Genomic DNA, 26,369 nt, shown 5'->3' with positions numbered 1-26,369 from the left:
ATGTTTGTTGTATTTTGTTCTAGTATTGACAAATGTACGACATTTATTTATTCTTTCATCTCTAAGATGATGTTGATCCAACATGATGAAATAAGAATTTATTAGTATGTTGTTTGTGATTTTTAAGGGTTGTTTGTGAAATTTTCTAAATCTAGGGTCTATTTTGTGAAATTATGTAATTTAACTTTGTCAGAGTGTCTAACGACGAAAATTCATTAAATTTATGCCATTACTAGGCTTAATAAAAATTCATTGATGTTTAATCAAAATGATGAGGATAATTAAATAGGCAATATTAATATGTACTGATTTTTAAAGCTAACAAATTATTAATTTATTAATATGATTTTGTTAATTTAATTGTCATTAAAATAGCTCAATTAAATGTAGTAATAACTTTTAGGCCGAGGTCTAATAAATATTTTATTTTGACAAATCAATTCTGTATCACTTGAGTAATTTAAGTCATGATTTAAATATCAAAAATCCAAAAAAAATAAAAGGAATGTGATATAAATATAATTACGCGCAATTTGCCAACTCCTGAAGATTTCAACCTCTACCAATTTATTTGGAAAATTGAAGCCAAGTCAAACGCTTCAAATAGTCACTTTTTTTTTTTTAATTGACTAATAATAAGTGTGAAATGAAACAGCTTGACCAGCCAGCTTGTTTGATAAATTGACTAATAATAAGTGTGGAAGCAAACCTTTAATTTCACTTCCCTGATCCTCGGCCCCTTTCTGACGTTCATACATACCTCATAATCTAATTTTGTTGTAGCTAGATTTGCTTAATTTTATATTGATTTCTTGTCTTCTATTTCTTGTTTGATTAAATTGCGAAAACCAATTAAAAAACAGAATCAAAACAAACCAATAAAAATATAATGTTAATTCTGGAGTTCTCCCAACCTAACAGATTATTTACTAAGTGTTATCCATAGTTTCAGATTAAAACAAATTTAAAATGAAAAAAAAAACTTGCCAAGTTTGAGTGCCGTAATTGTGAAGAAACGCAGACAACTCCGCTTGAATCTGAAAGGAATTCAACTCCCCCAAGCTAACTCAAAATTTTGACTTTAGATTTGGATCCTTAGATCAGCTTAATTGGCACGAAATATTAAAGAAGCCGCATTTCATGATTTTCATCTCACGCCGAATTGGTCAGATTCTGATTAACGAAATATTAAAGAAGCTAACTCAAATCTTGTAATTTGCTTCTAGAGTTTAAAATTTCAAATCCAACATGTGTATTGAATTTTGAAATATTGACTACTGATCAAGTCTTTTAACAATATATATGTATGTTATAGTTAAATATTGAAGTCAGTCGATGTGCATCCTATCCAGTGTGGACACAGCATAGACGAAATTGACAACTGTTGCAGAGAGAATTTTGTGTTTGTAGTTCAAAGTTTGAACCGGAAAAAATAGTACCGATTCAAAAATATTAATTTGAGTACGTATGTTCCTTCTCCAGTTGTGTATTGCAAAGGTGAGGTCCACATACAGAATGAATAGAAACAAAAAAAAATGTCAACTTCTCTTTCTCTCTACACCTTAATTCGTTTGGGAATACTCAAACTGGAACTGGGATACAACCGGAGAGAAAACAACAAAATTGTTCGCTATCCTTTGTAGCAAAACTGGAGAAGCTTATATATGTCGCTAGATCTAGAGTACAATTGTTTACCTCTACCCCAAACTCGAGAAGAAAGAAAATATTTTTTGAAGCGATACTATTTTTTTAATTGGGAAAAATGCTAATGATACTAATTAGTATCGATATAATTTTTGAAGCTGTATTATCTTCTCAATCTGTGAGGATTTAATCCAATTCTATATGTGCAGTTAAAATTTATCAAATTTCAAGGACTCTAAAATATTTTTTTTTAAAAACAAAACCATCATGAAATTATAAAATTTCGAAAACCAACTTTGATTACAATTTTTTCTTTACAAAAAACAACACCACCGAAAATGATTCTCGGTATTGAATTTTGAAAACCGGGCTTCATAATTAATCAGTATTGAATTTAAATCTATTTTGAATCTTTCTTTGCTAGAATGCCATACACAATCTAAAAAAATAAAACTGAATATTTAGTTCGGTTTGAAGAATTAAAAACCGGACATCAAACTCGGTTTGAAAAAAATAGAAGAGAGAGTGAAAATAATTAATAGCAAAAAGATTAATAGCAAACTTTTGGTATGACAAAAACTAAAATAAATAATAAACAACACCATAGACCATTTACGGTTTGGCAAAAGAGAAATATTCTGGTACCCCGAGCCACTAAATTCGAGCCTGTTCCCGAACTGGTTTAACCGTCCGCTAATAACGGTAATTTATTAATTTGCCATTAATTAATACATCGCTGTTTTAACGCAACACCGTTTTAATTTGATTGTTTTAAACGTTAGCTTTGTATGCTTTTGTACTGTGTTTTAATTTCGTGGGCAGTTTGTTAGGAGCAATTGTAATCACCAATTCCCGAGCTAGTCCCCCAGCTTGTTAACGGTTATCTAATTATTTGCTAACTACTTAAGTACTTTAACTAGTTAAACTAGTTATAAGTACTTTAAAGTACTTTAGTGTACTTTAAAGTACAAGTTATAATGATTAGCTTGGGACTAGCTCGGGGATTGATTCTAATTTTAATGATAAGTACAAATTTTAATGATGGAAATTAACTGTTTTTGATATTTAATAACAAAAAAAAGAGTCTCCATTTTGAAGCTCCATTTGCTTCGTTTCTTCTCTCTCTATTTTCTTCCTCTTCGTGCTTTCCATCGTTGATCGATGTTCTTATCCGAGCTGAGCTTTGCGATGAGCTTGTCTTCTTTCAATGGAATGTCCATTGATCTTGTTTGTCTGATCTACGGATGGTGGCGTTGCTGCTTTTTTCGATTTGCTGTTTGATAGATGTATTTTTCTCAGATCTGGAGTCGCTATGGTCGTATTATAATTTGAAAGCGATGTACTGTGATAATTTGAAAGCGATCTATTGTGCTTTGATGATCTGTTTGTGCTGCAATATTCTTGAATTTGTCTGAGATCTATTCAATGGTGCAATAAATCTTCGTATTGTAAGTACGTTTTTTTTTCTGAAATTTTGTCTTATTGAATCTGATTCTGTTCTTTTTTTGATAGTGGTTTAGTGTAGATTACTTTGATGCTTAATATATGCAGGTTGAATTTTGATGATGATTTGTTTGAGATTTGAAGTTCTTCTAGTTGATTGATGGTATGCAAATGCTTACTATGAATCAATTTTTATGTTGCACGTTTACATGCGTAGTATGTAAGGTTAACATGCTTAAAAATGTTATTTATAATTTTATTGATCTGTGCATCATGAATTGTTTTGTACTTGACATATTTTGTTTACTTATTTTGAATCAGATGCTCAATATGTTAGGCGTCCATGCTTAACAATTGAGAATTGTATGTATTAAATTGAATGAGCATTATTATTTGCTTGTAGTTTATTTTTATTTTATGTTTTGTTGTTTCGATTTACATGCTTATTAATTGATATTTGTATGTTCCAATTGAATTAGATGACGTGGGAAATGAAGTGATAATTATATGCTTAATAATTGAGATTTATATGCTTAATTATTACATTGATATTGTATTATTTTATTTGTAACTATTTAGGCTCGTGTTACATTTTAATGGTTCATAATTAAGGATTATATCATTCTTACGTGATAATTAAGGGTTCATAATGAAGAAGGGATGAACAAGAAAAAAAAATAAGGGAAAGAAGAAGATGGAAGATGAGGTGGACAATAACAAGGGAGAGAATAACAAGAGCAACAAATTTAGAGCTGTAAATATTTGCTCGGGGACGGGTTCAGGGATTTGTTCAAATTTAGAGATATCAACATTTTAGAACGTTTAGCAAAATTTTGCGCTTGGGGACGAATTCGGGAATTCGTTTTTGTTTTAAAAAAAGTAAAATTTAACTCATTTACAGTGAAAGTTAAACACTGAATCGTAATTGGTTTCACTGCATTTGGCGCTGCTTTTGTCAACTTTTTGAGCGGAGTATTTTTCATTTCATGCAGCGAAAGGCTATACAATAAAGAAAGATTTGTACTGTTAGTGCACTGTCTGAAGCAAAACCTGCTCGATTTGTCGCTGACATTCTAAAAGGTTGGGGGATGCGCGTGGATATTTTGTTTGGGGTACAATTATCAGCTTCCTTAAAATTATTATAAAAAAAAGCGGTTAATAGCATTCTAGCTTTTGAGGTCCGAAGAAATTATAGCGTAGCTATAGCTAGATATTTAGAACCCTATTAAATATACATATACACACACATATACAAAAACTATATGATTAAAGAGAAAAATACAATATTGTCTAATATGTTAATTTGTAAGGAACTTTAATGTAATTTATCTAGCATTAAGCAATTTCTGGTGAAATATATAACATTTAAATTTGAATGAATAAAAAATTAAGTACCTAAATTAGAAGTTTTGATAAAAAAATATCAAAATAGTAAATACTTCATGGTTATATACCCAATTTTGCCCACTTAATTTTATGGACTCAAACTCAATTAATTATATTCAAATTGATTTTTGAAATTTTAATGAATAATTTATTGACATTCAAATTATATTTGAGTAAAGATTAAATGACAAGCATTATTTAATTATTTAGTATTAACAAAATTAAAATCTTATAATTAATTTGATTTTGAACATACATCCTCTTGTATAGACAACATTATCTTTATTTTGATTTTCTTATTGACATCCAAATTGAATTTTGAGCTAAATTACATACAAGTGTACAACAAACATTGCAGCAAACAAACTGCATTATTATTATTTTTTTATTCCTGCTATCTCTATTAAACTTCTGAATCAAAGAATCAACTTTATACTATAAACATAATAATAATAACTCAAGTTTCCTTCATTTCCTAGTACGAGATATAGACATCAAATTGAACAATATTTTTGGTAGCGGAGGAAACCACAGGCTTCTCAAGGCTGTATCCCCTGGCCATCCTAAACATACCGGTACCGCCTATGATGGGTCGCTCTGCCGGCTCTGCCCGCACAACCCTCCCATAGATTGCAAGAGTGCTGTTGTTGTATTTCCCCTCAGTGAAAACAAAGTTGAGCATCGACAGTAGTGACCCGTCAAACCCCACTGCGCTGACAAGGCCCTGAGCACGACCTGTTTTAAAAACATTTTTTCAGAAGATATATAGAAATTAAGCAATCTCAAAAGGACCAAATTAAAAGAATAATATAATATAATATAATGTTATTTGGATTAAGTAATTACCGATTAGTGTGGAGTTTTCATCCTGGTCTTCGCGCAACATGTTGTCAACGACGCCAATTGCACCACGGGTGAATGAGTCGCTATTTGGGGCTTTAACTATAGTCATGGCGGTTGCATTGGATCCAGAAAGGATTTCATGGAAGTAGAAATGCAAATGAGTCTTTTTAGCACAGGCTTGATGAAGAGAGAGGAGTACAAGGAGGGAAAAAAAAACTGTTCAACAAAGGGAAGAGGCCATGGCGAGCAAATTAATTAAAGGAATCACTACTTCTTGGTGAATTCTAGAGGCTATCTATATGTGTAGTATTTATATTGATTGATTGATCATGATATATACAAGATAAGATTTAATTGGTTATAACTAGTCAAAAGGTCAAGCCGACAAAAAAAGACTTGATAATCGGTAACCATATTCGGTTTTCTTATTTGTCGACCAATTTCAGTTTGATTGATTTATTTATTTCTTTTTGTCAAACCAAAGACCATCTTCGGTTTGTTTATTTTTTATTTTATTTTTCTCTTCATGCTGCAAAAGACTATACAATAAAGAAAAATTTGTACTGTTAGTATACTGTATGAAGTAAAACCTGCTCGATTTGTTGCTGACATTCTAGAAAGTTGGAGGATGCGCGTGGGTATTTTGTTTAAGGTACAATTATCAGCTTCCTAATTTTAAATAGCTAGCTATAATTACGTTATAGTTGTACTATAATTTTTTCGGATCTTAATAACTATAGCGTTATAATTACTATCTAGAACCTTGATATTTATTTATGTATGGATAAGCAATGCTATACCTAGACTAGTAAAATGATGTCGAAATCAATTACGTAGACAACTTTAAAAATAGGACAAATCAAACTCAACCCTCTGTATTATATTGTATTAATTTACATGCAGTCAGAGTTTGATATATATATATTGGCCGTCGTTGACTAGTATAATCAACCTACAATTAATGCGTGCATGCATTGACATTATCCAATTATTTATTTATTTTTCTTTTTTACATTAAAACCGTAGGCATCACATTATCCAATTCACCAAAACTACGCGTGAACCCTTTTAATCGTTGAATTTTTTCTAAAACATTTTTTTTTTTTTTGCTCTCTTGTAGGATTGAGATTTCTATTCCGAATAATTTCATAATTATATCCGAATTATTCTTGAATCATGAATTTTTAACCTCGTCGAATCGAACCCAAATAATTTATTTGTCCCTATGTAACTAAATACAATTAGGTTAGATTAACTTTCAGTCGAGCGACTAAAATTCGGTATCTATTTAACTGGATCTGAATTTTTCTCCTACCGCCCCTAGACTTTAATTCCTTCCATTTCTTTTTTTTCCTTTTTGGGTGCATTCATCCAAGTAATAATTGAAAGATCTAAAAGGATATCCTCCGTCAAAATCCTTTTATAGAAATAGAAATTGTGATCCATATAAAGATTGTAGTTAACTGCTATTATGACAAGAGACCAAAAGTCAAGAATGCATATTGGTTTACGGAACTGTGGTTCTTTTCTTTTAATTTTCTTTGTTTTTTTGTCAGGAAATAATTATGTACAGGAGATTCTTAGGAAGCAAGGAAGATTAATTCCAAACGGGGGATCGAGGTTGCTTATTTATAAACACACGAATATCAGAATAATTATACATTTAATTATGTATTCAAATATTTAAGGAAGCCGATAATAGTACCCGCACTGTACTCGCAGGAGAGATCACCGAAAATTAAATGTGAAAAAAAAATTTATGGGGATCGCAATTAACATCTATATATACATAAAAGTATTTATACCTATGTACGGAACTATTTATAGCTTTGAGATGAACAATTATTTAATGAGCGAATAACCGAGTACTGTAGCTCGGAGATAATAGCACCCGCAAGGTAGCCGAGTACTTGTTTAAGATCATTTACAAATCCATGTCCGTGCCTCCTCCAATCAAGGCCATCAACCCTTTTATTTTATTTCTCTCAATTCCCGTTTCCTGTCATGCATTTACGAAGAAAAAGTCAATATACTTCATTAATTTCTTTGATCATATACGAAATTTTAATATTTTCCTTTTTGAGGAAAGAAATTAAACAATTCATCAAGTCTCAATTTCATCTAGATTGATCGGCTTCATATTTAGTCCATTTTTAGTTAGCAAATAAAATCCAAGAATGAGATATTATATTGAACCCTCATTTAGGTTGGCATGGAAATGCGGAATAATTAGACCAATTTAAGTTCAACCACTCATGCAAGTGGTAAAACTTATTTTGTTTGTGAGGTCAAAAATATTTTTCAGTATAATTTTCTCTCTCCTGTTAAACATAAACCTCCAAAAATTAAATTCACCAAATAAAAATAATTAATTTCGATCGATCTAACTCCAAATAACCAATTTAATCATCCTTAATTAACTTTAATTAAGTTTCCATCCATCATCCCCTACAGTAAACATATATAGCCTTTTGGATCGAATTAATCTATAAGTTTTATCAAAAGATTTTCCTTAATTAATTTGTTTCCTGCTCCCCATGGCCTCTTCCTTCTCTCAAACCGTTATATTTTCCATCCTTATACTCCTCTCCCTTCATCAAGCATGTGCTAAAAAAGCTCATTTGCATTTCTACTTCCATGAAATCCTTTCTGGACCCGATGCAACCGTGATGACTGTAGTTAAAGCTCTAAACACCGACTCATTCACCTTCGGTGCAATTGCGGTGATTGACGACATGTTGCGGGAAGGCCAGGATGAGAACTCGACATTGATCGGTAATTAATACAAATACATGTTATTGTTCTTTTAATTTGGTTCATAATGAGCCCTCCTTTTAACATTAGTCCTTATTAATTAATTTTGAGATTGCTTAATTTCCATAAATCTGCTGAAAAAAATCGTTTCATTCATTTCTTTTCAAAAGATTTTCTTTTTCTTTTTCTTTTTTGGAAGGTATATAAGCAATAAGTACGTATGCATTTTTCTTCAGCTATATCACTTCTTAAAATCATAGAAAAATAGAATAAGGTACGTACATACTTTAACTGCTTCAAACTTAATTGATGTATTATCTTGTAAATTATTTAGTTGCATTAATACTTAGCCTAAAATTAATGGGAGATCGTTCAATTCTAAGGACTGAGTAGGTCCAAAATTTTAATACTAACTTGTAAATTAAATGTGAATTTACAAACTAGCTAGTTGCTAAATGGTAAATGCTAACGAGAAGGAAATGTTAGAATAGGTCGTGCTCAGGGCATTGTCGGGGTAGTGGGGAGGGACGAGTCGCTAGAGACGGTTCTCAACTTCGTTTTCACTGAGGGGAAATACAACGGCAGCACTCTGGCAATACGGGAGAATTATGCGGGATGCAGCAATAGAGCGAGCTGTCATAGGCGGTACTGGTATGTTTAGGCTGGCAAAGGGATACAGCCTTGCCAAGCCTGTACTTACCTGTGCTACCAAGTTGGTTTATGAATTTGATGTGTATGTCTGGTACAAGGAAATTAAGCAAGATTGATTGTTTTTTTTTTGGGTAGTTAATTAGTTTCATGGTTCATACTGCATGAGTTTCATTCAGATGTTTGGGAGAGAGATTAATTGTAGGATTTTTTTTAAAAAAGGGCAGCTTTATTGCTGCAATGTTTGTTGTATTTTGTTCTAGTATTGACAAATGTACGACATTTATTTATTCTTTCATCTCTAAGATGATGTTGATCCAACATGATGAAATAAGAATTTATTAGTATGTTGTTTGTGATTTTTAAGGGTTGTTTGTGAAATTTTCTAAATCTAGGGTCTATTTTGTGAAATTATGTAATTTAACTTTGTCAGAGTGTCTAACGACGAAAATTCATTAAATTTATGCCATTACTAGGCTTAATAAAAATTCATTGATGTTTAATCAAAATGATGAGGATAATTAAATAGGCAATATTAATATGTACTGATTTTTAAAGCTAACAAATTATTAATTTATTAATATGATTTTGTTAATTTAATTGTCATTAAAATAGCTCAATTAAATGTAGTAATAACTTTTAGGCCGAGGTCTAATAAATATTTTATTTTGACAAATCAATTCTGTATCACTTGAGTAATTTAAGTCATGATTTAAATATCAAAAATCCAAAAAAAATAAAAGGAATGTGATATAAATATAATTACGCGCAATTTGCCAACTCCTGAAGATTTCAACCTCTACCAATTTATTTGGAAAATTGAAGCCAAGTCAAACGCTTCAAATAGTCACTTTTTTTTTTTTAATTGACTAATAATAAGTGTGAAATGAAACAGCTTGACCAGCCAGCTTGTTTGATAAATTGACTAATAATAAGTGTGGAAGCAAACCTTTAATTTCACTTCCCTGATCCTCGGCCCCTTTCTGACGTTCATACATACCTCATAATCTAATTTTGTTGTAGCTAGATTTGCTTAATTTTATATTGATTTCTTGTCTTCTATTTCTTGTTTGATTAAATTGCGAAAACCAATTAAAAAACAGAATCAAAACAAACCAATAAAAATATAATGTTAATTCTGGAGTTCTCCCAACCTAACAGATTATTTACTAAGTGTTATCCATAGTTTCAGATTAAAACAAATTTAAAATGAAAAAAAAAACTTGCCAAGTTTGAGTGCCGTAATTGTGAAGAAACGCAGACAACTCCGCTTGAATCTGAAAGGAATTCAACTCCCCCAAGCTAACTCAAAATTTTGACTTTAGATTTGGATCCTTAGATCAGCTTAATTGGCACGAAATATTAAAGAAGCCGCATTTCATGATTTTCATCTCACGCCGAATTGGTCAGATTCTGATTAACGAAATATTAAAGAAGCTAACTCAAATCTTGTAATTTGCTTCTAGAGTTTAAAATTTCAAATCCAACATGTGTATTGAATTTTGAAATATTGACTACTGATCAAGTCTTTTAACAATATATATGTATGTTATAGTTAAATATTGAAGTCAGTCGATGTGCATCCTATCCAGTGTGGACACAGCATAGACGAAATTGACAACTGTTGCAGAGAGAATTTTGTGTTTGTAGTTCAAAGTTTGAACCGGAAAAAATAGTACCGATTCAAAAATATTAATTTGAGTACGTATGTTCCTTCTCCAGTTGTGTATTGCAAAGGTGAGGTCCACATACAGAATGAATAGAAACAAAAAAAAATGTCAACTTCTCTTTCTCTCTACACCTTAATTCGTTTGGGAATACTCAAACTGGAACTGGGATACAACCGGAGAGAAAACAACAAAATTGTTCGCTATCCTTTGTAGCAAAACTGGAGAAGCTTATATATGTCGCTAGATCTAGAGTACAATTGTTTACCTCTACCCCAAACTCGAGAAGAAAGAAAATATTTTTTGAAGCGATACTATTTTTTTAATTGGGAAAAATGCTAATGATACTAATTAGTATCGATATAATTTTTGAAGCTGTATTATCTTCTCAATCTGTGAGGATTTAATCCAATTCTATATGTGCAGTTAAAATTTATCAAATTTCAAGGACTCTAAAATATTTTTTTTTAAAAACAAAACCATCATGAAATTATAAAATTTCGAAAACCAACTTTGATTACAATTTTTTCTTTACAAAAAACAACACCACCGAAAATGATTCTCGGTATTGAATTTTGAAAACCGGGCTTCATAATTAATCAGTATTGAATTTAAATCTATTTTGAATCTTTCTTTGCTAGAATGCCATACACAATCTAAAAAAATAAAACTGAATATTTAGTTCGGTTTGAAGAATTAAAAACCGGACATCAAACTCGGTTTGAAAAAAATAGAAGAGAGAGTGAAAATAATTAATAGCAAAAAGATTAATAGCAAACTTTTGGTATGACAAAAACTAAAATAAATAATAAACAACACCATAGACCATTTACGGTTTGGCAAAAGAGAAATATTCTGGTACCCCGAGCCACTAAATTCGAGCCTGTTCCCGAACTGGTTTAACCGTCCGCTAATAACGGTAATTTATTAATTTGCCATTAATTAATACATCGCTGTTTTAACGCAACACCGTTTTAATTTGATTGTTTTAAACGTTAGCTTTGTATGCTTTTGTACTGTGTTTTAATTTCGTGGGCAGTTTGTTAGGAGCAATTGTAATCACCAATTCCCGAGCTAGTCCCCCAGCTTGTTAACGGTTATCTAATTATTTGCTAACTACTTAAGTACTTTAACTAGTTAAACTAGTTATAAGTACTTTAAAGTACTTTAGTGTACTTTAAAGTACAAGTTATAATGATTAGCTTGGGACTAGCTCGGGGATTGATTCTAATTTTAATGATAAGTACAAATTTTAATGATGGAAATTAACTGTTTTTGATATTTAATAACAAAAAAAAGAGTCTCCATTTTGAAGCTCCATTTGCTTCGTTTCTTCTCTCTCTATTTTCTTCCTCTTCGTGCTTTCCATCGTTGATCGATGTTCTTATCCGAGCTGAGCTTTGCGATGAGCTTGTCTTCTTTCAATGGAATGTCCATTGATCTTGTTTGTCTGATCTACGGATGGTGGCGTTGCTGCTTTTTTCGATTTGCTGTTTGATAGATGTATTTTTCTCAGATCTGGAGTCGCTATGGTCGTATTATAATTTGAAAGCGATGTACTGTGATAATTTGAAAGCGATCTATTGTGCTTTGATGATCTGTTTGTGCTGCAATATTCTTGAATTTGTCTGAGATCTATTCAATGGTGCAATAAATCTTCGTATTGTAAGTACGTTTTTTTTTCTGAAATTTTGTCTTATTGAATCTGATTCTGTTCTTTTTTTGATAGTGGTTTAGTGTAGATTACTTTGATGCTTAATATATGCAGGTTGAATTTTGATGATGATTTGTTTGAGATTTGAAGTTCTTCTAGTTGATTGATGGTATGCAAATGCTTACTATGAATCAATTTTTATGTTGCACGTTTACATGCGTAGTATGTAAGGTTAACATGCTTAAAAATGTTATTTATAATTTTATTGATCTGTGCATCATGAATTGTTTTGTACTTGACATATTTTGTTTACTTATTTTGAATCAGATGCTCAATATGTTAGGCGTCCATGCTTAACAATTGAGAATTGTATGTATTAAATTGAATGAGCATTATTATTTGCTTGTAGTTTATTTTTATTTTATGTTTTGTTGTTTCGATTTACATGCTTATTAATTGATATTTGTATGTTCCAATTGAATTAGATGACGTGGGAAATGAAGTGATAATTATATGCTTAATAATTGAGATTTATATGCTTAATTATTACATTGATATTGTATTATTTTATTTGTAACTATTTAGGCTCGTGTTACATTTTAATGGTTCATAATTAAGGATTATATCATTCTTACGTGATAATTAAGGGTTCATAATGAAGAAGGGATGAACAAGAAAAAAAAATAAGGGAAAGAAGAAGATGGAAGATGAGGTGGACAATAACAAGGGAGAGAATAACAAGAGCAACAAATTTAGAGCTGTAAATATTTGCTCGGGGACGGGTTCAGGGATTTGTTCAAATTTAGAGATATCAACATTTTAGAACGTTTAGCAAAATTTTGCGCTTGGGGACGAATTCGGGAATTCGTTTTTGTTTTAAAAAAAGTAAAATTTAACTCATTTACAGTGAAAGTTAAACACTGAATCGTAATTGGTTTCACTGCATTTGGCGCTGCTTTTGTCAACTTTTTGAGCGGAGTATTTTTCATTTCATGCAGCGAAAGGCTATACAATAAAGAAAGATTTGTACTGTTAGTGCACTGTCTGAAGCAAAACCTGCTCGATTTGTCGCTGACATTCTAAAAGGTTGGGGGATGCGCGTGGATATTTTGTTTGGGGTACAATTATCAGCTTCCTTAAAATTATTATAAAAAAAAGCGGTTAATAGCATTCTAGCTTTTGAGGTCCGAAGAAATTATAGCGTAGCTATAGCTAGATATTTAGAACCCTATTAAATATACATATACACACACATATACAAAAACTATATGATTAAAGAGAAAAATACAATATTGTCTAATATGTTAATTTGTAAGGAACTTTAATGTAATTTATCTAGCATTAAGCAATTTCTGGTGAAATATATAACATTTAAATTTGAATGAATAAAAAATTAAGTACCTAAATTAGAAGTTTTGATAAAAAAATATCAAAATAGTAAATACTTCATGGTTATATACCCAATTTTGCCCACTTAATTTTATGGACTCAAACTCAATTAATTATATTCAAATTGATTTTTGAAATTTTAATGAATAATTTATTGACATTCAAATTATATTTGAGTAAAGATTAAATGACAAGCATTATTTAATTATTTAGTATTAACAAAATTAAAATCTTATAATTAATTTGATTTTGAACATACATCCTCTTGTATAGACAACATTATCTTTATTTTGATTTTCTTATTGACATCCAAATTGAATTTTGAGCTAAATTACATACAAGTGTACAACAAACATTGCAGCAAACAAACTGCATTATTATTATTTTTTTATTCCTGCTATCTCTATTAAACTTCTGAATCAAAGAATCAACTTTATACTATAAACATAATAATAATAACTCAAGTTTCCTTCATTTCCTAGTACGAGATATAGACATCAAATTGAACAATATTTTTGGTAGCGGAGGAAACCACAGGCTTCTCAAGGCTGTATCCCCTGGCCATCCTAAACATACCGGTACCGCCTATGATGGGTCGCTCTGCCGGCTCTGCCCGCACAACCCTCCCATAGATTGCAAGAGTGCTGTTGTTGTATTTCCCCTCAGTGAAAACAAAGTTGAGCATCGACAGTAGTGACCCGTCAAACCCCACTGCGCTGACAAGGCCCTGAGCACGACCTGTTTTAAAAACATTTTTTCAGAAGATATATAGAAATTAAGCAATCTCAAAAGGACCAAATTAAAAGAATAATATAATATAATATAATGTTATTTGGATTAAGTAATTACCGATTAGTGTGGAGTTTTCATCCTGGTCTTCGCGCAACATGTTGTCAACGACGCCAATTGCACCACGGGTGAATGAGTCGCTATTTGGGGCTTTAACTATAGTCATGGCGGTTGCATTGGATCCAGAAAGGATTTCATGGAAGTAGAAATGCAAATGAGTCTTTTTAGCACAGGCTTGATGAAGAGAGAGGAGTACAAGGAGGGAAAAAAAAACTGTTCAACAAAGGGAAGAGGCCATGGCGAGCAAATTAATTAAAGGAATCACTACTTCTTGGTGAATTCTAGAGGCTATCTATATGTGTAGTATTTATATTGATTGATTGATCATGATATATACAAGATAAGATTTAATTGGTTATAACTAGTCAAAAGGTCAAGCCGACAAAAAAAGACTTGATAATCGGTAACCATATTCGGTTTTCTTATTTGTCGACCAATTTCAGTTTGATTGATTTATTTATTTCTTTTTGTCAAACCAAAGACCATCTTCGGTTTGTTTATTTTTTATTTTATTTTTCTCTTCATGCTGCAAAAGACTATACAATAAAGAAAAATTTGTACTGTTAGTATACTGTATGAAGTAAAACCTGCTCGATTTGTTGCTGACATTCTAGAAAGTTGGAGGATGCGCGTGGGTATTTTGTTTAAGGTACAATTATCAGCTTCCTAATTTTAAATAGCTAGCTATAATTACGTTATAGTTGTACTATAATTTTTTCGGATCTTAATAACTATAGCGTTATAATTACTATCTAGAACCTTGATATTTATTTATGTATGGATAAGCAATGCTATACCTAGACTAGTAAAATGATGTCGAAATCAATTACGTAGACAACTTTAAAAATAGGACAAATCAAACTCAACCCTCTGTATTATATTGTATTAATTTACATGCAGTCAGAGTTTGATATATATATATTGGCCGTCGTTGACTAGTATAATCAACCTACAATTAATGCGTGCATGCATTGACATTATCCAATTATTTATTTATTTTTCTTTTTTACATTAAAACCGTAGGCATCACATTATCCAATTCACCAAAACTACGCGTGAACCCTTTTAATCGTTGAATTTTTTCTAAAACATTTTTTTTTTTTTTGCTCTCTTGTAGGATTGAGATTTCTATTCCGAATAATTTCATAATTATATCCGAATTATTCTTGAATCATGAATTTTTAACCTCGTCGAATCGAACCCAAATAATTTATTTGTCCCTATGTAACTAAATACAATTAGGTTAGATTAACTTTCAGTCGAGCGACTAAAATTCGGTATCTATTTAACTGGATCTGAATTTTTCTCCTACCGCCCCTAGACTTTAATTCCTTCCATTTCTTTTTTTTCCTTTTTGGGTGCATTCATCCAAGTAATAATTGAAAGATCTAAAAGGATATCCTCCGTCAAAATCCTTTTATAGAAATAGAAATTGTGATCCATATAAAGATTGTAGTTAACTGCTATTATGACAAGAGACCAAAAGTCAAGAATGCATATTGGTTTACGGAACTGTGGTTCTTTTCTTTTAATTTTCTTTGTTTTTTTGTCAGGAAATAATTATGTACAGGAGATTCTTAGGAAGCAAGGAAGATTAATTCCAAACGGGGGATCGAGGTTGCTTATTTATAAACACACGAATATCAGAATAATTATACATTTAATTATGTATTCAAATATTTAAGGAAGCCGATAATAGTACCCGCACTGTACTCGCAGGAGAGATCACCGAAAATTAAATGTGAAAAAAAAATTTATGGGGATCGCAATTAACATCTATATATACATAAAAGTATTTATACCTATGTACGGAACTATTTATAGCTTTGAGATGAACAATTATTTAATGAGCGAATAACCGAGTACTGTAGCTCGGAGATAATAGCACCCGCAAGGTAGCCGAGTACTTGTTTAAGATCATTTACAAATCCATGTCCGTGCCTCCTCCAATCAAGGCCATCAACCCTTTTATTTTATTTCTCTCAATTCCCGTTTCCTGTCATGCATTTACGAAGAAAAAGTCAATATACTTCATTAATTTCTTTGATCATATACGAAATTTTAATATTTTCCTTTTTGAGGAAAGAAATTAAACAATTCATCAAGTCTCAATTTCATCTAGATTGATCGGCTTCATATTTAGTCCATTTTTAGTTAGCAAATAAAATCCAAGAATGAGATATTATATTGAACCCTCATTTAGGTTGGCATGGAAATGCGGAATAATTAGACCAATTTAAGTTCAACCACTCATGCAAGTGGTAAAACTTATTTTGTTTGTGAGGTCAAAAATATTTTTCAGTATAATTTTCTCTCTCCTGTTAAACATAAACCTCCAAAAATTAAATTCACCAAATAAAAATAATTAATTTCGATCGATCTAACTCCAAATAACCAATTTAATCATCCTTAATTAACTTTAATTAAGTTTCCATCCATCATCCCCTACAGTAAACATATATAGCCTTTTGGATCGAATTAATCTATAAGTTTTATCAAAAGATTTTCCTTAATTAATTTGTTTCCTGCTCCCCATGGCCTCTTCCTTCTCTCAAACCGTTATATTTTCCATCCTTATACTCCTCTCCCTTCATCAAGCATGTGCTAAAAAAGCTCATTTGCATTTCTACTTCCATGAAATCCTTTCTGGACCCGATGCAACCGTGATGACTGTAGTTAAAGCTCTAAACACCGACTCATTCACCTTCGGTGCAATTGCGGTGATTGACGACATGTTGCGGGAAGGCCAGGATGAGAACTCGACATTGATCGGTAATTAATACAAATACATGTTATTGTTCTTTTAATTTGGTTCATAATGAGCCCTCCTTTTAACATTAGTCCTTATTAATTAATTTTGAGATTGCTTAATTTCCATAAATCTGCTGAAAAAAATCGTTTCATTCATTTCTTTTCAAAAGATTTTCTTTTTCTTTTTCTTTTTTGGAAGGTATATAAGCAATAAGTACGTATGCATTTTTCTTCAGCTATATCACTTCTTAAAATCATAGAAAAATAGAATAAGGTACGTACATACTTTAACTGCTTCAAACTTAATTGATGTATTATCTTGTAAATTATTTAGTTGCATTAATACTTAGCCTAAAATTAATGGGAGATCGTTCAATTCTAAGGACTGAGTAGGTCCAAAATTTTAATACTAACTTGTAAATTAAATGTGAATTTACAAACTAGCTAGTTGCTAAATGGTAAATGCTAACGAGAAGGAAATGTTAGAATAGGTCGTGCTCAGGGCATTGTCGGGGTAGTGGGGAGGGACGAGTCGCTAGAGACGGTTCTCAACTTCGTTTTCACTGAGGGGAAATACAACGGCAGCACTCTGGCAATATACGGGAGAATTATGCGGGATGCAGCAATAGAGCGAGCTGTCATAGGCGGTACTGGTATGTTTAGGCTGGCAAAGGGATACAGCCTTGCCAAGCCTGTACTTACCTGTGCTACCAAGTTGGTTTATGAATTTGATGTGTATGTCTGGTACAAGGAAATTAAGCAAGATTGATTGTTTTTTTTTTGGGTAGTTAATTAGTTTCATGGTTCATACTGCATGAGTTTCATTCAGATGTTTGGGAGAGAGATTAATTGTAGGATTTTTTTTAAAAAAGGGCAGCTTTATTGCTGCAATGTTTGTTGTATTTTGTTCTAGTATTGACAAATGTACGACATTTATTTATTCTTTCATCTCTAAGATGATGTTGATCCAACATGATGAAATAAGAATTTATTAGTATGTTGTTTGTGATTTTTAAGGGTTGTTTGTGAAATTTTCTAAATCTAGGGTCTATTTTGTGAAATTATGTAATTTAACTTTGTCAGAGTGTCTAACGACGAAAATTCATTAAATTTATGCCATTACTAGGCTTAATAAAAATTCATTGATGTTTAATCAAAATGATGAGGATAATTAAATAGGCAATATTAATATGTACTGATTTTTAAAGCTAACAAATTATTAAATTATTAATATGATTTTGTTAATTTAATTGTCATTAAAATAGCACAATTAAATGTAGTAATAACTTTTAGGCCGAGGTCTAATAAATATTTTATTTTGACAAATCAATTCTGTATCACTTGAGTAATTTAAGTTATGATTTAAATATCAAAAATCCAAAAAAAAAATAAAAGGAATGTGATATAAATATAATTACGCGCAATTTGCCAACTCCTGAAGATTTCAACCTCTACCAATTTATTTGGAAAATTGAAGCCAAGTCAAACGCTTCAAATAATCACTTTTTTTTTTTTAATTGACTAATAATAAGTGTGAAATGAAACAGCTTGACCAGCCAGCTTGTTTGATAAATTGACTAATAATAAGTGTGGAAGCAAACCTTTCATTTCACTTCCCTGATCCTCGGCCCCTTTCTGACGTTCATACATACCTCATAATCTAATTTTGTTGTAGCTAGATTTGCTTCATTTTATATTGATTTCTTGTCTTCTATTTCTTGTTTGATTAAAAAACAGAACCAAAACATACCAATAAAAATATAATATAATATTAATTCAGGAGTTCTCCCAACCTAACAGATTATATTCTAAGTGTTATCCATAGTTTCAGATTAAAACAAATTTTAAAAGAAAAAGAAGAAAAAAAAACTTGGCAATTTTGATGGAAAGCGGAAGTATCAAATATCAATAGCAGCCAGCCATATAGTTAATTCAAAACCAATCGCACTATCTTTTGATGAGAACAAAACAACAGGGCCGGCCTACGGGCCATGTAATTAAGAAACCAAGAAAACAACAGGGCCGGCCTACGGGCCATGTAAGAAACCAAGAAAACAAACAGGGCCTAAATTAGATTGAAGTTAGCAAATCCAGTCCAGAGACTTACGAAAACATTTGAATATTATCTATCTATCTATCTATGTCTATGGTGTTTTCTAGCTCATTTGCATAGGTATCATGATGCAGATCTAACAGCTGAGGAAATTTGAATGACGTAGATGCTCTGAGAATAACCAAATCAGCTAGAGAGAGAGAGAGAGAGAGAGAGAGAGAGAGAGAGAGAGATAGGCTACGGTGAGTTGCGAAGTAAAGCGACTATTTTACTTCACGCTCATATTTTTCGATTTTCAAGTTCAAAATGTCGATCCGAATCATTCATCTTGTTCTCCATATTGAAATGTGCTTGGAGACCAAATTTTACATTTTTTGGAATTTTTTTACTATTTATTAAGCAATTTTGAAAGTCGCTGATCTGATGGTCCAGAAAATTTTACTGTTTTTTACTGTTCACAGCAAAACAACAATTTTAAAAAATACTTAATAAATAGTAAAAAAATTCCAAAAAATATAAAATTTGGTCTCCAAACACATTTCAATATGGATTAAACATCTAACGGTTCGGATCAGTCATTTGAACTTTCAAAATAAAAATACGGCGTGAAGTAGAAACGCGTTTTACTTCGCAACTCATCGTAGCCCATCTCTCTCTCTCTCTCTCTCTCTATATATATATATATATATATATCGTATTAGAGATTAAATCTTTTAATTACTTTGTTATTGGTGAGGTAATGTCAAAGACACTGTGCAGTGCAGCAGGTGTTGGAGGATGACATTAATTATTAATTCCTCTCAACCAGTACCTTAATTACCAGCCACCCATGGAGATTAATTGTTCCTTAATTACCAGCCACCAGAGTCCAACCCTCTGGCCTCTGCCATGAAGACATTAATTGCAACAAATTAAAACAATTTGTATTTAGACTATTACCTTAGCCCCATACTGTGTGCATGGCTTAAGTGTTGCTACTTAATTATTTTAATTTGGAGTTTATACAGACATCGCTAGCTAGCTAGTTTGGTTAAGTAGCTAGCTTGCTTTTATCTTTACTATCTGTTATCTTATCTTGTTTCTTTTGATCACCAGTGTCAGGTGTGAATGTGCATGATACCTTAACTGATGCAGTAGCTTGACTCTTGTAATTATAATTTCCTACTAATATAGAATGGGTTTTGCCTCTTAATTTCAAGAAAAAATAATAATAATAATTCAAGAAAAAAAACAAGCACCATTTTTATGAATAAAATTAAGATTCTCCGTTGGAGAGCCGCGCGTGACGTGTCGCTTGATAACAAAAAGGGAAAATCATGCAATCTGTGAATATTTAATCCCATTTTGTATGTGCAGTCAATATTTATCAAATTTCAAGGACTCTAAAATATGGGTCTTCGTGTCAATGTGTTCAGTTGAAATATCTACTTTCTCCTATGTTTCTACCGGATGACATAACATTTCAAACAAGTAATGATTTTTTTTTCTTTTTAATGAAGAAGACGTGCTCACATTCCGTAAGTCTTTTTTTTTAAGGACTTTGACTTCTATTCATCTATTGAAAATGAAGTTTTTTCACCGGTTTTTCTTTAGAAATCCGTTAAGATATATTCCGTACGTAAGTGTTTAAAATCCCGAACGATCCTCATAAGTATTGATTTTGAATTTATCCAAGATCAGAGTATATTTTTTGTGACCTAAATTGTAATATATTCAACAAGGAGGTCCTTATATATGTCTCTCATATTCTCAATAATGTGCTGCAATGATTAAATAAATAGCGAGTGAAGTTTAAGTGCTATAGATATATAGCATAAGATTTTTTGTGCTAATTTTTTTTTTCTTTTCAATATTAGAAGGGTATATATCAGATTTTTTTTTTAAAAAATAGAATCAATTTTAATTATTTTAATGAAATAAGCACCATTAATTTGATTTTTATAAAAAATAGCTCGGAAGAATTTAAATTTAGTTTTAAGGAATCTGTAATCGGTCATTAATTTGTACGTATTCCCTCCTCCACCGATCCTAGAGATCAGTGAAGCTGTTTTTTTTTTTTAAAAAAAAACCAAATTAATAGTGTTTGTTTCATTAAAATTATTAAAATGAATTCTATTCTTAAAAAAAAATTCATATACCAACTACCGATGTTAGCTTCAAATATAAAATTATAATTATAAAATGGAGATAGATAAAATTATAATTATAAAATGGAGATAGAGACAAGAGAGAAAAATAATTTATTACAATCACTTCAGGAAATAGAGACAAGAGAGAAAATTAATTTATTACAATCACAAATTTCAAACTATCAATGTTCTTCCTAGATCTTTCTTCATTATTTGACAAGAGAGAAAAATAATTTATTCATGCAATTTTAAATATACGGGCACATATACAGTCCATGCGGACTTGAAAAAAGTTTAAAATTATTTAGTGGTGAAGGAAATTAGATTCTATAACTTTATAATATGGTAAAGAGTACAAACCACTAGACTAATTAAACAAATCTTTAGATATAAATTAGTTTTATTTTATTTATATTTCTTTAACAAAGCATAGTAAAACTGCATATATACTTTTACATACAAATTCGCATATGCGGTCGCATGCCACATATACGGTATGCAGTGGCTTTCCGCATGTAGAACAAAACCGCATTTTTTTTTGGTGTAAAGCCCATAGGCAATTTCATTTATTAAAAGAGTTACAATCAAAGAATTACCTCCAAAAATGTAGCCTAAAATTTACAGGTATTTTCAATCAGCCCTCAAAGATTATATGTGTGAAATATAAATTCATATGAAGAACTGTGACTCTAATGGAGTATAGACAGCAATGCACAGCATCAGCCCAAACGCATAGCACAGAAGCATCTATGCTATGGCAGATTATAACTGTTAGTTAGTTAGACTTGGAATGCTATTAGGTAGATGCCAATTATGTAATTAGCAATCAAGGTAATAACAGCAATTAGTTAGAGAAGTAGTTAATGGCGCTAGGGGTGTCAATGGGTACGGTACGGGTCGGGTGGAGACATTTTCATACCCATACCCATTAAAATTGACCTTACCCATACCCATTAAAAATTGATCTTATCCTACCCTACCCTTACCCGTTAATATTATTGGATAACGAAACGGTAGCGGGTGAATAACGGATATACTAGTACAATAATTAGTTTTATTATATTTTACAAATTAAATATCAAAAACTCACTCATTTTAATACATATATAAGTTCATTTCTAATAAAAAATAAAATAGTGCAATCAATTTCAACTAAATTAATTTTTATAAAGAATAAAAATTCAAAAACACGAATATACATTTAAGTGGGTTGGAAATTGAATTGAATTGAATATACATTTAAGTGGGTTGGAAATTGAATTGAATATACATTTAAGTGGGTTGGAAATTGAATTGAAAATATATTTGAATTTTATAATTACCCTATAGGGTAACGGGTACAAAATAGTCATTACCCATACCCTTATCCATTTATTTAACGAAAAAAAATTCTTACCCATACCCATACCCAATAAGCTAACGAAAAAAAACCCTTACCCATACCCGCCTTATCGAATACGATACGGGTCGGGTAAACAGCTAAAAAGGTACCATTGACACCCCTAAATGGCGCCATAAATGTAATTAATTAGCTAGTGACTTTTATTTCTAGATTTAAATTCAATCTAAATTTCTTATGCACATAAATTCATCTAACTACTAAACAATATATTACTTTGTTTCTCATCTCCCTTCACGATCGGATCCGCTTTCATCTAACTACTAAACAATATATACGGTATGCAGTGGTTTTCCGCACGTAGAACAAAACCATATTTTTTTTTTTTTGGATGTAAAGCCTGTAGACAATTTCATTTGTTAAAAGAGTTACAATCAAAAAATTACCTCCAAAAATGGAGCCTAAAATTTACAGGTATTTTCAATCACTCAAAAATTATATGTGTGAAATATAAATTCATATGAAGAACTGTGACTCTAATGGAGTATAGACAGCAATGCACAGCATCAGCCCAAACGCATAGCACAGAAGCATCTGTGCTATCGCAGACTATGGCTGTTAGGTAGATGCCAATTATGTAATTAGCAATCAAAGCAATAACAGCAATTAGTTAGAGAATTAAGTAGTTAATGGCATAAATTTAATTACCTAGTGACTTTTATTTCTAGATTTAAATTCAATCTAAATTTCTTATGCACATAAATTCATCTAACTACTAAACAATCTATTACTTTCTTTCTCATCTCTTTTTACGACCAGGTCCGCTTTCATCTGTTTGTTGCCACACTCTGACGACCGGATTTGCTCACTGTCACGCTCTGATCAAAATGGAGGTTGAGACTATATGCTACGTGCTTCTACAATACCGCACTCTCAACTTCAGTTAGCTCGACTCAGCTCCCTCTCTTCTTCTTCATTTTCCTCCTCTCTTCTTCTTCATTTTCCTCTTCACTTGAGGAGAAAGAGACAACTCACTTGAGGAGAAAGAGACAATTCACTCGAGGAGAGAGAGGAGAGAGAGAGACAAAGAGAGAAAAATAATTTATTACAATCACAAATTTCAAACTATCAATATTCTTCCTACATCTTTCCTCATCTGATTGCTGTACATGATGTGTTGAAATGTTGAGATATATATTAACTAAAACAATGTTGAAATTCTGTGTGTTCATAATGTTAGAAAATACATGGTACCCGTGTTTATCATTTATAGTTATCGCACATAATTTAAGCCGTTAAGTTCTAATTTGACACCAATTTTATAAAGGAAAATTTCATGATTACTCCTCCAAAATTTCAAAATTACTTATTTTCCTCTCTAAAATTCATAATATCATATTTATCCTTGTAAATTTTGAAAACTCACAAATTTACCTATTCTATTTTATTTTCTATTAGAACTCATTTTAAATTTTGTAAAGTACCCATTTACTCTTCTTTAAAAAAAATATATAACATGTTTAAAAAAATAGCAATTTTATAATTGGTCAGTTTCTCATGGCAAATGAGTTATTTCTCTACTTCTTATGCTTACACAAGCATATACCAAAATGTCACTGTGCATGCGTCAGAAGTAGAGAAATGACTCATTTGCCTTTGGAAACCGACAAATTAGAAGACTGCATTTTCTAAAACATGCTACGTATTTGTAAAAAAAATTAATAAAGAGTAAAATGAGTTTTCATAGAAAATAGAATAAAATGAATAAATTTGTGAGTTTTTTAAATTGAGAATGATAAATATGATAGTATGAATTTTAGTGGAGGTATACCTAATTTCGATTTTAGGGGTACACATGAAATTCCCCCATTTTAGAAATTCTCTCTAAAAGATAACGTGATGCATTTTATTTGAATTGGAGAAGGAAATTACATAATATCATTACAAGTACTCTTACATATCCAGCATGGTACAACTTTGGAATTCGTATCATCTGCATTAACTCAAAAGGTAACCTACTGAGTTAGAATCTTTCTAGTTAATGTATGTGAACCATCTAATTTACTTCAAAATCAGTATAAATTAGATCTACACTAATATTAAAGAGTCCATGTGTTACAATCAGACAATTAAATTGGTTATGTATAATATCAAACGGACGATAAGCATTAACTCAAAAGATTCCCTTTAATGCAGAGGGTACGTGTTTGTCCCTTAACCATGTAAGGCCACCAACCTTTATTTTATTTTGTTTCTCTTTACAATTCCCATTTCCTTCCATATGCAAATAAATCAACTTTAATCAGTCAAACGATATCCAACAGTTTTAATTAGGATCCATACGTATAGTAATTAGTAAGCACACATATCCAAAAATAAGCTCCGGTTTGGTTTCTTTGATCATCTAAGAAATTAACTATATTAATTCTTTCTTAAGAGGAAAGTCTAAGAAAATTGACTACTCATGATCAAGTCTTTTTTGTCCGCTTGACCTTTTGAGTAGTTGTAACCAAATCTTAGCTTGTATATATCAATCAATCAATATAAATACTACACATATATGCACAGCCTTTAGAATTCATCTCTTTTTTTCATCAACAGTGTTTCCTTTGTCCTCTGCTCGCGCCCCATGGCCTCTTCCCTTTCTCGAACTGTTTTCTTTTCCGTCCTTGTACTCCTCTCTCTTCATCAAGCCTGTGCTAAAAAAGCTCATTTGCATTTCTACTTACATGAAATCCTTTCTGGATCCAATGCAACCGTGCTGACTGTAGTTAAAGCACCAAATAGTGACTCATTCACCCGTGGTGCAATTGACGTGATTGACGACATGTTGCGCGAAGGCCAGGATGAAAACTCCACATTAATCGGTAATTAATCCAAATAACATTATATTATAGTATTCTTTTACTTTAGTCCTTTTGAGATTGCTTAATTTCTATATATCTTCTAAAAAAAAGAATTTCGTTCATAATCTTTTATTATTATTATTATTTATATCGGAAGATATATAAGTAATAATATGTATTTCTCTTTTCAGTCAAATAAATAAGATGACATGATGCTTTGTTAACAAGCAACACCAGTGTAATTGATCAACAAACTTTTACTGACATATATAAACTGCTATTTAATTATATATATATGCATATTGAATAATTTGTAAATATGTATTTAAAACTGGTTGCTAAATGCTAACGAGAACAAATTATGTAACAGGTCGTACTCAGGACATTGTCGGGGCAGTGGGGTTTGACGGGTCACTACAGTCGATGCTCAACTTAGTTTTCACTGAGGGGAAATACAACAACAGCACTCTTGCAATATATGGGAGGGTTGTGCTGGGAGAGACGATAGAGCGACCCGTCATAGGTGGTACCGGTATGTTTAGGATGGCCTGGGGATACAGCCTTGCCAAACCTGTGTTTACCTCCGCTACCAAGTTGGTTTATGAAGTTGATGTGTATATCTGCTACAAGGAAATTTGAAGAAAACTTGAGTTATTATTATGTTTTTATAGTATAAAGTTGATGCTTTGATTCAGAAGTTTAATAAAGATAGCAGGAATAAAAAAATATAATGCAGTTTGTTTGTGCAATGTTTGTTGTATGTAATGTATTTTTATACTTCTATTAATTGTTGATATATGTACAGGAATATAATGATTGCGTGTTTATAGAAACAATATAGAGTAGAACTAGGGTGTTCATGAGTTCACCAAGTCCTCTTGTGAACTCAACTTTAAAATCATTTAAATTGTTTTCAAACGACAAATCAAAACCGTTGAAATCCTTCTACCTTACGAGTGATTTGTCTATATGTG

At 31.3% G+C, this 26,369-nt stretch overlaps 4 protein-coding genes across 4 annotated transcripts; 2 read left to right on the top strand and 2 right to left on the bottom strand.

Moving 5' to 3' along the window:
• Positions 1-4,806: 4,806 nt before the first annotated feature.
• LOC144566680 (dirigent protein 7-like) lies at positions 4,807-14,523 on the bottom strand. The gene is made up of 3 exons (XM_078316705.1): positions 14,449-14,523; positions 5,320-5,493; positions 4,807-5,208 (listed from the first exon to the last, which is right to left on the bottom strand). Exons 2-3 carry the CDS (start codon positions 5,423-5,425, stop codon positions 4,949-4,951), a joined length of 366 nt encoding a protein of 121 aa, XP_078172831.1. The 5' UTR covers positions 5,426-5,493; positions 14,449-14,523; the 3' UTR covers positions 4,807-4,948.
• On the bottom strand, positions 13,765-14,529 carry LOC144566682 (dirigent protein 7-like). Its single transcript, XM_078316706.1, has 2 exons — positions 14,278-14,529; positions 13,765-14,166 (listed from the first exon to the last, which is right to left on the bottom strand). The coding sequence occupies exons 1-2, from the start codon at positions 14,381-14,383 to the stop codon at positions 13,907-13,909; spliced, it is 366 nt and encodes a 121-aa protein (XP_078172832.1). The 5' UTR covers positions 14,384-14,529; the 3' UTR covers positions 13,765-13,906.
• Positions 14,530-16,800: 2,271 nt separating this feature from the next.
• Positions 16,801-17,812, top strand: LOC144566786 (dirigent protein 2-like). Its single transcript, XM_078316811.1, has 2 exons — positions 16,801-17,049; positions 17,520-17,812. The coding sequence occupies exons 1-2, from the start codon at positions 16,812-16,814 to the stop codon at positions 17,795-17,797; spliced, it is 516 nt and encodes a 171-aa protein (XP_078172937.1). The 5' UTR covers positions 16,801-16,811; the 3' UTR covers positions 17,798-17,812.
• Positions 17,813-25,133: 7,321 nt separating this feature from the next.
• Positions 25,134-26,126, top strand: LOC144566788 (dirigent protein 2-like). The gene is made up of 2 exons (XM_078316813.1): positions 25,134-25,416; positions 25,766-26,126. The coding sequence occupies exons 1-2, from the start codon at positions 25,179-25,181 to the stop codon at positions 26,032-26,034; spliced, it is 507 nt and encodes a 168-aa protein (XP_078172939.1). The 5' UTR covers positions 25,134-25,178; the 3' UTR covers positions 26,035-26,126.
• The last annotated feature ends 243 nt before the right edge of the window (positions 26,127-26,369 follow it).

The sequence above is a fragment of the Carex rostrata genome, chromosome 15 (assembly GCF_964058835.1).
Source record: "Carex rostrata chromosome 15, lpCarRost1.2, whole genome shotgun sequence".
Lineage (NCBI taxonomy): Eukaryota > Viridiplantae > Streptophyta > Magnoliopsida > Poales > Cyperaceae > Carex > Carex rostrata.
The sequence above is the reverse complement of the archived record's forward strand: the minus strand, read 5'-3'. Positions and strand labels throughout refer to the sequence as shown.